This window comes from Heliconius melpomene, chromosome 13 (genome assembly GCF_056956725.1).
Source record: "Heliconius melpomene rosina isolate 202511_hmr_F chromosome 13, ASM5695672v1, whole genome shotgun sequence".
Taxonomy (NCBI): domain Eukaryota; kingdom Metazoa; phylum Arthropoda; class Insecta; order Lepidoptera; family Nymphalidae; genus Heliconius; species Heliconius melpomene.
Genome location: NC_140401.1, coordinates 11,227,343 through 11,241,256, shown reverse-complemented (window position 1 = coordinate 11,241,256; position 13,914 = coordinate 11,227,343). Strand labels below are relative to the sequence as shown.

General features: G+C 35.3%; 2 protein-coding genes across 18 annotated transcripts in view; both read right to left on the bottom strand.

The window, feature by feature from the left end:
- rg (A kinase anchor protein rugose) overlaps positions 1–13,914 on the bottom strand; it is a 424,034-nt gene that overhangs the window by 287,731 nt on the left and 122,389 nt on the right. The gene's annotated exons all lie outside the window — the stretch shown is intronic.
- On the bottom strand, positions 9,079–10,701 carry LOC146532955 (uncharacterized). The gene has a single exon (XM_085196606.1). The coding sequence runs from the start codon at positions 10,535–10,537 to the stop codon at positions 9,143–9,145; it is 1,395 nt and encodes a 464-aa protein (XP_085052732.1). The 5' UTR covers positions 10,538–10,701; the 3' UTR covers positions 9,079–9,142.

Here is a 13,914-nt window from a genome sequence, read left to right as displayed (position 1 = left end):
GTAAATCTTTCTCATCCTTCTTATAACCTAACATTAATAAATTCGTAATTCCTTCTAAGCAATACATATAAAGGATATAAGATTAAATCATTTCACATTACATAAAACTGCAGTGACACAAAGGAAATTGTAATGAATGTATTTTATACAACTTTCATGTAACATAATAAGCTCTAATGTCATTTTCATATTTTATGATTCTTTTTTCTATTATAAAATATATTCTTAAAAGACTAGTAGGTACTGTAGTACTATTTATCTGATACGGCGAAATTGTGCATATAAAAACAGGTTAAATGAGGCTGTGGAGACTTGAGTGGGCGTGGGCGGGAAGAGGGAGAACAGAGGGAATCTAGTGTTAAAACACTTCGTTCCACACTTTCAGCCCAATTTTCGAGACAAGGCATGTTGAATGGCGGATTCTAAGTGGATGATCTAAGAAAATGATCATCATTTTCAAATTACAATTGATTTTCAAGTATGGTTAAATAAAAGGTATAACTACGAGTACTTGATTAAAAGTATCTTCATTTGGGTTTCAAGTAAAAAAAGGGTATATAAAACTTAGCACCGATACTACGAACAAATCCAGTTCAGTAAAAAGAAGCAATCCATTTAAAATTTGATTGATTTAGTAATTTGTGAGAATCCTTTGCGCGGGATCGACGACGCGGCGGCGCGCTGTCGGCTAATCTAATTCTTAATAATTCACTGCCCCTATCTCCGGCGATGTGCCCTTTTAGCTGGTAAATTGATAGCAGCTAGGTTTCGGTAAACATTTGTGCAGTTACAATGTAAATGTACCTGACTAGTTATTATATATTTAATAGTCTGGCTTATAATTTTTATTTATACTATTTTTGTAGTTTACGCTCTACATATTTTTGGTCTTTCTTAGTTGTTTTTCGGATTTATTATTTGTTTAGTCATAAAATATTCCGTATTTAAAAAGAATATAGAGAAAATCGGGAGAGGTCATACAGTAAATCATATTTTTCCTCTTTCAAATTGATTTACCATGTTTAGCCGAAGAACTCGACGTCGTAACTAACAAAATATAAAATATATAAACATATGTACACCAATATACTTATGCTTAATTCTTATTTCTAATGTATCTTTTCTTATCTTTTAAAATATTTTAACAAAAAAAGTTATACATAATTTTTAAGAAATAATCGTGTTTTTTAACTGATGAAATCTTTTAACTCACAAATTACTCTGGCATTCTTAACAGATATGAAAATAAGGTGTAGATATACGTTTGAAACATTTAACTACTACTCACTTACCAAACTTACCTCATTGATTAAACCCGCTATTTACCTCAGCAACGGTTATCAACAGGTATAACAAAACAATATTAGATGTCTAGAAACTAATCATCATTGTCAAATTATAATCACAACAGGCCGCAGGTGATTTCACGATCCAGTACCCATATCCACCGCTTCAAACGGACTGGCCCGGTACGATAACGGAATGATTCAAGAGGCTTACACCGATAATACGCTAGGAAATTGTACCTTTGGAGCATTAGATATATATCGTCGAACGCTTCGGAGCCCCGGACGTAAGATACAATGTATAGGTCTCATATTAATTTATTATTGCTCGTCTTGGAAAGTAATAAAGGGCTCGCTAAGGATGGCTGCCATAACAGGAAGATTAATAAAACGTTGTTATCAATGTAACAATATTGACATTTAACGTTATAGAGTTACATGTTTTTTAATCAAGTTTATTATTCTTATATATGTTTCGGACTGTCTTTATTTAATGGCGGGTAATGACAAAAGTACCTACTTGGAAAAAATACCCATTATAGCCTAAAAAGGCTTTTAAATTTTAAGACAAAGATCTTTGAACGAGTGGAAAGTGGGAAAAGCAAGCAGAAAATTCTATCCAAGTATCTCTCATAATATTTCGACTACACGAGTATTACATAAATTAATCCTTATTTACTTTGAAAAGCTTAATCCTAATAATATAACATTTACTATTGAAAATTTATCAGTCTTCGAACTATGCGCTGTAACTTCGTGCGAACGTTTTAATATATGATCGTCTAATATTGAATAATATGAGGGGCTTCACGTGCGGCATAGTTAATAAACTACATCCTGGGAAACGCAACAATATTATATATCGCTACCTTAATTTGTAAACCAGCTAACTCCATTTGCGTGAACTTCAAAACGACGCGACGTCGAAAATGTTGTGTTATTCTTCACAGACCACTTGCTAGATAGATGTAAAATTACGTTAGTAAATAATATATTTAGCTGTGTATTAAGGACAACCATCCGTTTTTTCTAAAAAGTAATCTGAAAAAAAAATTACATAACGTTCTCGACTCTTGTAAAATTCAAGCAAATAGAGTTAGCTGGTTTGCGAATTAAGATACCGATATATAAAAAATAAATATTATATCACTATTTCTACTTACCTGGCTATTCGTATCTACATGGTTATAGGTTCGATTGCCACTCCAGAAATTTTTTATTTTATAAATTGTCCTAATACCGTCATGACTATATTATCTAATCACCATAACCGCATATGGTATCAAGTATTTTTATTATTTTCTTAAAGTTACAGAACTTACCTATTCATACATAAAGTTATACAGTATTTGAAGAACAAATAGAACGCTATAATTTATTGTAGATTATAAAAACTTTCCTTATTGTAGAAAACAAAGACCGTAACTACTTTTGTACCTGTTACATGATGTAACAACTTCGTCCCTTATGTTTTATATCTGTACGTACTACTTACTAATGGTCGCACGCAACTTCGTTTGCCTAAACTGTTATAAGTAAAATCCATTATTTTTCATTCCTGTAGGAATTTAGAGAAATCTTCTATTAGTTCCCCTACACTCCGGAATGAAACTACATGCCGAGATGCCGTATTCGCAGCAGTACACCTATAACAATAACCATAATATATACCTATATAGATTTAGTTATTGAGTAAAACAATATAATGCCAATGGAAAATTAATGTTATGGCCAAAATAAACGATACTTTAGCTATATTAAAGCTAAACATCCAATCTCAATACATCAAGGTAACGTACAAGTTTATGACATGAAATAACTCAACGAACAATGTTGAGGAGCAGCCGGCGACCCGGCCGACGTACTTGCGAATTTTCACTCACGTACTTCCAAGAATTATCCTTTAAGCAGTTCGGGAGCAGTTCTATCGTAAATTGTTCAAGCAATAAGATTTACTAGATAAGTGTGGAAAAACTAACATTTCTACTGTGATAAATTGTTTCACTAGTTTATATTAAGCTAAGAAAAGTATTTGTATTTAAAAAAATAAAAAATATTATTTAGTGAGCTTAACTTTAATAAATATTTATATTCAACCGATTTTTAGTGTTTTTGCGAGAATTACAAAAAAAAACACAATCTATTATAAAATAGTAAAAAAAATAAATAGGCTCAACACAAAGATTATTATGCGTTACACGGGCAAACACAGGGAATAGTTAATAATAATTCAGACGCGATCACTACTTAATATGATAAATCTACAGGGAAAACTGAAGAGCAAATAGCGATCGTTGTGTGGGTATTGAATGGGATAATTACAGTGTTATTAGAAGGCAATCTCTTCTCGATTCAGATATCTATCTTTAATATACAATTGATTAGTTATTAACGCCATGAAAAGTGGCTATATTACAATATACGGCTATATTATATAATTAACACAGAATCATATATGATTCTGTGTTAATTCTGCGAAAATTGTGATGAACCCCTAAAATAACCTGTCAAGTTCGAGTCAAACTCGTCCACCAAGGGTTCCTCACCAATTTCAGGAATGTAGGTCAAGGAAAAGTAAAAATTATAAAAGTTGATAAACTTTAACTAACGGGCGTATGCACTCGTTTTGTATGCATTTAACAACCTACGATTATAGGTACGTTTCTAATTTTTAGCTAAATTTTATAATTATAGGTCTACGAAATATATCGTAAAGGTATGGATTACGAATTTGTTAGTACCTTGTTTTTTTCTCTGCTCCAAAGGACCGCAGACCTGAAGATTTGATGAAAAATTTGGCTTGATACCTCCACGCGAGATTGTTCTCGAGATAAATGACAATGATAAATTTGACAGACAATCAGATGGTCAGCAAAGTGATCCTATAAGGGTATAGTTTTTTCCCTAAAAAGTAATAATTGGATATAAAATTAAAGTTAAATACTTTTCTGACAACGTAATATTCTCATAAAGTACCTAATTAATTTACAAAAACAAAAGCCAGGTATTGAGATAATTATTAAAAGTTAGTTTAATCCAAGCATGTTTATCATCTGGCCGTACTCGTTTCTCATGTTAATCGAATCATTGTTTTTGTTCTGGCGGACTTTGCCTTCATTTGCCAGTCCTATCCTAAGTAAACTGGGCGCTTGGAACACATATTTAGTTTAACGCAGCTACGGAAATCAGGACTCAGGACGACGTGGGAAATTATCTACTCACTCTGAAATACTCGTGTTGTAGTTGCGACACTTGTAAAATCCAAGGCGAATATATTTCACTTTATGACACATAAAAAATCAACATATTCATAACTAAATAAATCAATCAAAAAGCTATAAAATCAAACTTTTATAAGTTTAAGAACGTATCACAGCTCGCTCACCCATTTAACCTAAATAACCTTATATCGCACACTTCGGCGGAAAGAGCAAATTTTTGGAAAAATATCTCACCAAGTTTGATTGGATTGTCGTCGTCGCGCCGCGCCGGTTCAGCGACGCGTGCTTATGATATTTCCGTAAGAGGATACGTCCCGGGGCAAGAATCAAATTTGGGCCCCGGAGCCTAACAAATTGATTTACAGTGTGTGGGCCGTGCAATTTTATAAAATCCCCGCTCGAATTGACACTAATGTTAACCAGTCTGTATGACATGAGTGCCGTGGTATAGCAACGCCGTGATTATTTTATCAAAACATTTTATTGTGCAAATCAAAAATATGATAAATTTCGAATTTTACTTGGTATACATGAGGGGCAAAATTATTATATTTGTACATACATATATTTAATTAAATGAATCAATGCATTGAACACTTCTTTAAATATAATGTTCAATCGAGTGCCAATTTTTGTACGAGTGGAAGTGACATCTCATTACGAGCTCCATACGATAGTCAGTCCGTCATGGAATCGGTGACGATGGCGTCACGGTGTTTGTTGTTGTTGTTGTTCTTTAATTATGGCGATCCGAGCGTGCCAGTTCAGCACTAATCACTTCGCCAATGTCACGTTGAATGGAAAACACACAAAGGAGAGTGTACGGTAAAGAGACAATATTACGCAATAGTAGATGCACGTTAAAAAGAGATCCAGCTAAGATACTGCCTTCACCTATAAGATAAACAAAAATTATACACAATATATACATAATAAAGGGTTAGTAATAGATTATATTTTACAAAATTGTTAGCTTATACTATAATATTATTAGATCTAATATATTTACATAAGAATTTACACAAAGGAGTATATACAAACATTAACAGACACTGAACATTAAGGGGACGGGGAACTATATGAGGAAGGACATCATACAAGGGACGAATTAACTTTGGACATGTGAAAAGGATATGGGAAGGGGAACCTTCGTCCAGGCCACACTCACACAGTGAGTGGTCCCTGACCCTGATCTTAGCTAGGTGAACAGGTGTACATGCATGCCCAAGGCGCAAACGACAAATAGTTGATATAATCCTCCGTTCAGCAAATTTTTGAGAAAAAAACCATGGTCGCCTTGGGATATTGGGTTGGATAGTAGCATAATACTTACCTTTCTGAGTTTTTGTTAATTCATAGAATTCAGACCAGGACACATCCAAGTGAGTTAATGCAAGAGACAACAAATCCTGGGCCGAAATAAAAAAGTTATCTAAATTACCACACTGGATGGCCAATTTTGCGCAAGAGTCTGCAGATTCATTCCCACTGATTCCAGAATGCCCTGGAATCCATGCCAAAGTAACATCCAAGCCCTTTAGATAACATGAGTACAGTTCTTCACGAATCCTTAAAATAATTGAAGACCTTAATTTACTATGAAATGGATTTCTCTTGATAGCCAATATGCAACTTAATGAGTCTGTAAGTATGACAGTCTGTTTGAAGTTGTGGGAGAATGTGAACCGGATTGCTTCTAACAAAGCAACAGCCTCTCCAGTAAACACAGATGATTCGGGAGGACATTTAAATTGTAATATAATTTTGAATTTTGGTATCCAGCATGCTGCACCAACACAGCTTTCCTTAGAAAGCTTTGATGCATCTGTAAAGATGAGGATATGGTTTGAAAAATTTTCATTTACTATGGCTTGAAATTTAGTGTTGGTGTCAACAGCTCCCTTGGTTAGGCCAAGATTAGTGATGACAGTAGGATGGTGTACTAGGGCCTTATAAGGCGTGCGGAATAAAGGATTAGATGGAAAAGATGACAAGGGATGAGGAAGAGAGGTAAATTTAAGGAAACTATTGAGCAAGTAAGGGAGAGGCCTGCCTCGAGGGATGAGGTCCGCTAAATCAGATAGCTTAGGCCATAGGGGATGGGAAGAAAGCTGTAACATTTTACCAACAAACCGATCAGATAGGAATTGTCGACGGATAGGAAAAGGCGGATCTACACATTCCACCTGCAGTGCGTTGGTGGGGGAAGACTTCATTGCACCTATAATAATTCTTAGGCATTTGTATTGAATTTTATTGAGTTTCTCAGTAGCAACTTTGTTAAAGGGGTCTAAAACAAATAATCCATAGTCAATGTGACTACGGATTATGGCATTGTACAGTAGTTTAAGAGTATATGGGTGTGCACCCCACCACACACCAGACACCGCTCTCAAAGCATTGATGCCGCTTTCACATTTTTTACTGATATGTTCGGCATGGGCAATTCCGTTCAGTCTTTTATCAAGAACCATGCCTAAGAATTTAACATTTTCTGCTAATTGAATAGTACTATTACCGCAAACTATTTGGAAATCAGGAGTTACTCTCTTTTTGGTAAACACTACCGCCCGGCACTTTGCTACTGATAGTGCCAAGCCATGATTGGAGAGCCACTGGTTTAGATAGTGCAAAGCAGTATTTAAACGATAAGTTATATCCTCCACAGATTTTGAGCTGTAGTAAAGGACGATGTCATCAGCATACTGGAGAATGTTACAAAAACTATTGACAGACAATTCAAGGTCATGAGTGTATACATTATACAGCAGAGGACTGAGAGCTGAACCTTGAGGCAAACCTTGCCAGACAAGTCTGGGAGGTATAGTAAGAAGTGGATGCTTTACAGATATTGATCTACCAGTCAGCAGATTACATATGAAATGAGTCATCCTCGGCGGAATACTCAGCTGATGCAATTTTTGCCTGAGTACCGGAAGAAGAACATTGTCATATGCAGACGCAACATCTAGAAAAACACCAACCAAATACTCTCCTTTGGCATATGCTCGTCGAATGTCTGTAGTAAAAACACTGAGACTATCTGTAGTACTTAACCCCTTTCTGAAGCCAAATTGAGAGGGTGCTAAGATATTTCTGCTTTCCACTGTCCACTCCAAACGATTTTTTAAAAGCCGTTCCATAATTTTTGATAAAGCAGATGCTAGGGCAATGGGTCTGTATGAATTAGGGTCAGAGGGACATTTTCCAGGTTTTAGGATGGGAATAACAATTTGGGATTTCCAGGATTCCGGAATGATACCTGATTGAAAGATGTTGTTAATCAAATTTAAAAAATGTAGCTTAGACTTCTCATTTAGTCTAGCAATAAAAGAGTAAGAGACACAATCCTCGCCTGGGCTAGTGTCTCTTAAATCCGTTAAGACGTTATTGAGTTCTTCGAATGAAAAACAAGCATCCATGTCGTCCAAAGTTTCAATCAGAGGGGATATAAATAAATCATGGGATGGAACAAAAGGAGGTGCCAGTTTGTTTGCAAAATTATTAAGCCATAAAGAGGGATTGTTGGAATTAAGACTAGGAGCATTGTTAAGAGAACGGCGAAATCTCTTAACATTTGTCCATACAAGGGAAGGAGGGGAACGTGGATCAAGGGATTCACAAAAATTAACCCATCCAAGTTTTTTCTTTTTCCCAACCATTCTTCGAAACTTCGCGTCATTGCGTGTATACTCAGTGTAATTCTCCATAGTCATACAGGCTGTGTATGACTCCTCGGCAGATGTTCGCCGATTGACAGAATCAGAGCATTCCTGATCCCACCAGGGATTGAAATGCATCCAATTCTGAATGGAGTGTTTTTTAGGGATATGAGAGTCAGCTGCAGATAAAATGGCAGAGACAAACCGATCATAGCAAAGAATGATATTCTCAAAATTACCAGACTCAGGAAGATTGTCAAGCATGCAATCCACAGAGTTAGCATACTCAATCCAGTTAGCTTTTTTAAGATTATATTTAGGTGGAGTATTAGGAATGGGAGCAGAAGGAAGTCTATTATACAAAGAAAGTAAAATAGGGAAGTGGTCACTACCATGGGTGGAAGGAAGAACAGACCATGATAGCTGGGAAGCAAGAGAAGGAGACGATAGGGAAAGGTCAACAGCTGTCCTTGGATTCTGGTTTGGATAAACCCTACGAGTCGGTGAGCCATCATTGAGAATGCATAGAGATACATCATCAATCATGTCTACCAACGAAGGAGAAAATCCATCACAGTAATAACACCCCCACAAAGTGTGATGAGTGTTAAAATCTCCCAGGACAAGCACAGGGCTAGGAAGCGAAGAGATGACAGACTTAAGCTCAAGGAAAAGAGAGGAAGAAGGATGTGGAATATAAACTGATAGAAAGGAGATATTGGAAGCCCTCACAGCAACAGCATTAATCTGTTGACTATGAGGGGGGAGAGGAATAAGGGAGTAGGGTGAGGAGTGCTGGATAAGGATTGCACTACCTCCATACCCATCATTTCTGTCCTCCCTTAAACAGGAGAACCCCGGCACCCTGAACCGGGAACCAGGGACCAACCATGTTTCTGAGAGGGCAATAATGGCAGGTTTATGCAGTGAAATAATATGAAGTAATTCATGCTTTTTAGCACGAATACTTTTACTATTCCATTGCAAAATGGTCAGTGGAGCCATTGTTGAGTGTATTAAGGATATTGAGTAAATTTAAGGCAACGTTGGACGGTATAGGAAGCTCATTGGCTGTTGAGATTATGCTTATAAGTGTTTTAGTTAAAGCAATCAACAGATCCTTACTAGACTCTGTTGAACTGCCAACACCTTGATTAATACTTTCATTCAAGGCACAGCCATTAGGAAGAGATGAAGGACAATTTTCAGTTATGGATTGGTGAGCCTGTCTGTCATATCCCTTTGCTAGAGGAGCGCGGGGACGAGGAGCTTGGAAAACAGTCTTGCGGTATGATTTGTAAGGAGTGACTGGGGCTGAGACTTTTTGTGATTGGGAGTATGAGTGAATAGGAGGGAAAAATACTGCTTTTGCAATATCGGAATAGGATCGTTGGACAGGAGGAAAACGAGAGGATGCCTCCATATAAGAAATACATTCCTGCGACATCGTAATTTTGATGGATTGTTGTCTTGCAAACTCAGGACAATCCTTGTCAGTGGCAAAATGCTTGCTATCACAAAATAAGCACTTAGAATTTTCTTTAAGTATGTCACAAGAATCACCACAGTGAGACTTGCCACACCTGTAACACCTAGGCTGAGATCTACATTGTAATTTTATATGTCCAAATCGGCAGCAATTTAAGCACTGGATGGTAGGAAATTTATAGGGTTCAACGGGAAGGGAGGAATGATAGGAATAGACCCTTTCTGGCAGCACTTGTCCACGGAATGTGACTACAACCGACTGAGTCGGAACCCATGTAGTCACACCCTCACTAACACACTTTCTATTCAAACGTCTCGCTTTCAAAACCTGACCACATCCAGCGGGAAATTCTAGAGATTCAACTAGCTCATCTAAAGAGAAGTCAACTGGAACCTCTCTTACAATACCCATTCTTGAAATGTTGAAAGTTGGGATAATTGCCACATACTTACATAGACTAAGAATAGGGTTTAATAGAAAAGAATTCGCTGCAGTAGCATTTGAGAATTGGATGCTAATTTTGTTACGCCCAACATTTTTAATTCCATCCTTGGTAATATCAGTTATCTTATTTTTGTGAAGAAACTGACCAAATTTAATTGCTCTAATTGAAGTTCCAGCTGCAGGATCAGGGATTTCTCTCGACACATACACTAAGAAAGGGCCTTTGTCGGAATCAATATATGTTTTTGGGACATCAGATAGTGAAGGGTGTACATAAAGGTTTTGGATAGAGGGTGTAGCAGTTGAAGGGTCAAAGATTGTTTTTTTAATAAAAGTTTCATTATCTGGAGATGCCTCTCCACCTTGCCTTTTTCTGGAAGCTGTCTGTATATCACCGCCCGGATCAGGGGGATCAGGTGGGCGATCAGGATCCATATTAAATTTACATAAACTAACCTACCTTATACTACGACTAATCTAAATACAAAACAACACAAACACTCACTACAACCAAACACCTTTTCTATAGATATCTTTTAACAACTTGCAACTTTTTTCACTTTAAAATAGAATACTAAAACAAGATACTCTCACTAACACGTGTGTCAGCCAAAACAAACGTCCAACGACGTTTTTGGAACTCACGGTGTTTGTTTTTCATCTTTAAACGGTTTACGGTAGACATATATTTCATTTTATATGTAAAACGTCAATTGTCGTTGTTCATTCAACGAGCACTGAATGTGAATTTATACATTTGTGAGCAGACAAGCAATACTGTTAATAAAGAACAATTAGAAAAAAATCATCAATCATGAAGACTTAGGAATCTAAAAATCTATATCCTACTAATAAGTCAGTGCATTCATCTTAACGATCAAGGCGGAGTCTTTCCCCTGTCTACTCTGCTATAAGGGGAAAAACGTAAATAAAGCTGCTTCATATTTACAATCTTATATTAGCTTACTGTTAAAAGGCACATAATATACTTAAAACCAACAGAAGTTACACTCTTAGTAAATTTAATTAATGATATACAGTCAATTATCTACAACTAAGAAGTTCGCAGTAATACGCAAATTGACTTTAAGACATTAGAATCAGACATGGAGCCGACGTGCTCTGATTAACATGTGTAAATTATATTAGTTCAAATAATTTGTAATTTTGTGTAATACAATTTATCTATGTATACAGCTTTACGCTGTACTCCGCACACGGCAGGGTAGGCAGAGGGAACCTGTTAAGACACTCCGTTACCCACTTTTCGCTGAATTGTAAGGGCATTGTGTGTTGAGTGGCGGAACTCAATGATTTGCCTTTGCCACACCAGAGCGCAGAAATGAGAATATAAATTTTAATAAATATTTCATTTTTTCGTTTAGACACTCTATTTTCCACTTTCCTCCCAAATTCGAGCCATTGAGTGTCGAGTGGTGGAACTCAACGCTGTATATTGTTATACCAACATTAAATGAGAATAATACGTACTCGTACATGTTAAGTTTAATGCATGTACGTATTATTATTGGTCATCAGATACTCCTTGTACCAAATTATAAAAATTCGATAAATGTAAAAATACCGGAAATAAAATTATCAAAACTAATTACTCAATAAATTAATTATAATTTTACTATCTACATTACATATATTAATACCATATTCACAAATATTAACTGTAAATTCAATAGTGTAAACAATGGTTCGGCTTCGGCTTCTAATAATTCACAAATATTCTAACAATATCAAAACGTATGAATAGTTAAAATCTATGTATACCTAGCCAAGTAACATTGTTATATTGCATATATTGTTAAATTAAGTAAAGATTTTCAGCTTATAGAAGAGCTTCGATGGAGGTATGCTACATTTTCATACAGTAAAAAAAATGTAGCTTCACACTGTATCTTGTAAATACATAGCAGAGTAGGCTGAGGTCGTGACATTTATGACAAAAACATGATGTGCGTACACAGTCTACCTACAACTTACAAACGTGGCTTGATGACCAAAATGACCCAACTAAGATATCTCTATGAACATTTTCTGTTACAAACACTATGGAGTATAACATTCAAATTAACTTGCATAATAATTAAGATGTCAAACCTCTAAACCTTACTCATAGAGCATTACCGAGAGATGAGGAAACTGCTAACCTGCCAGAGCTTTTGTCACGTAAATTAACAATCAGAGCTGGAAGCGTGGCGCGGCTTTATCATTGTAATTATATACATACATTTACTAGATTGTACTAGCGACTATGTCCGCATGTTTCTGATTAACTCACTTTACACAAACGGTTCATTCAAAATGTTATTGGTGGCATTTAACAACATAATAGAACCAAAAACAATGACTTTTTTTTGTAAAAAAAAAAAACATTATCACGCCATATAATCATTAAAATTCAAATTAAATTTAAAACACATACAAGTCTAGTGTAAGCTTAGTAAAAAAGTTACAAAATATCCACCCCACCAGTATAGTTACTTTTAGACTGGTAGACAAAGTGCAGCGTTGAGCTCCGCCACTTAACACGCAATGTCTTTACTTAGGCCAGAAAACGCAGAATAGAATATTCTTTTTCGTCTGAGGGCACTGTTCTCGTAATTCAATAATTTAATGGTATATTCTGGAACATTTTATAAAATAAAGCATACTTTTTTCTATTCAAAAACATTATAACGTTGTCATGCGTGAAAGTAAACAACAAAAACAAAAATTGTTCATGATTATTGCTCACAGCGTAATGTTTTTCACTTATAAAATATTGCAAGAGGTATTATTTCAAAATTGAAACTGTACTTTTACAACGATATTATATTAGCTTACTGGAAAGACTGCCTACATTATTACTTCTTCGTAAGTGGATCTACTTTACATATATTTTTGTATAGTTACTGTCTACGAGAATGATAAAAAGTATTTTCCAATAACAATACTAACTTTGACATAAGTTATGCAGATTTTATTCGTTAATAATAAAAAATAAAGAAACGATTCAAAGATGCTACTAAACTTTATTATAACAAGACAACTTCTGCTACTACTATAATAAACTTCTCAAAGAATAAAAAACTAAATAAATGAAGCAAATATAAACGTAAGTTTAATAAAGAAGAACGATAGCGATGCAAGTATTGTTGCAGGCGACTTAAAAGGATCAGAACTGAATGATTAATGGAGCTAATGTCACTGCCGCTATCAAGCCTATATTGAAGTTAATAAAATTAAACTATAATACTGTACATAATAACTAAAACGTAAGAGTAATAATATATTAAATTTATAATATTTAAAGCTACACACGACTAAACGTCATAGTTCTCAGAAAGTAGTGACTAATTTATTTACGACGAATGTATAAAGATAAAAAAAAATGTTTAAGTATGTAACGTTAGTTAATACAGTAACGTAACGTAGTACCTACGTAAATAATTGCTTTAGAATCCAATATAAACGCAGAAAGATTTAAGGTAAAATTACAAAAAAACGTTAAGGGGACGAAAATTACAATAATACTGTAATAACATTTATAATGTAAAACCTACAGAGCCCACAGTTCCTCTCGCATTCAATGGAAATGGAGATGACGTTATTCATAATTTTATTGGCGCATTATCTTCCATTGGCTCAGCTATTAATTTTCAATATAGGCCCACATTGAAAATCATGAAATGTTCTGAAACGCTCCCAGTCTTATGCGCCTGCATTATTACGTAAACTGAGTGAGAAGGAGTGGTGAGGAGGACCAGGTATTTTACACTTCATTTATTTAACCACTAAAAGGAGTTTAAATTCAACTG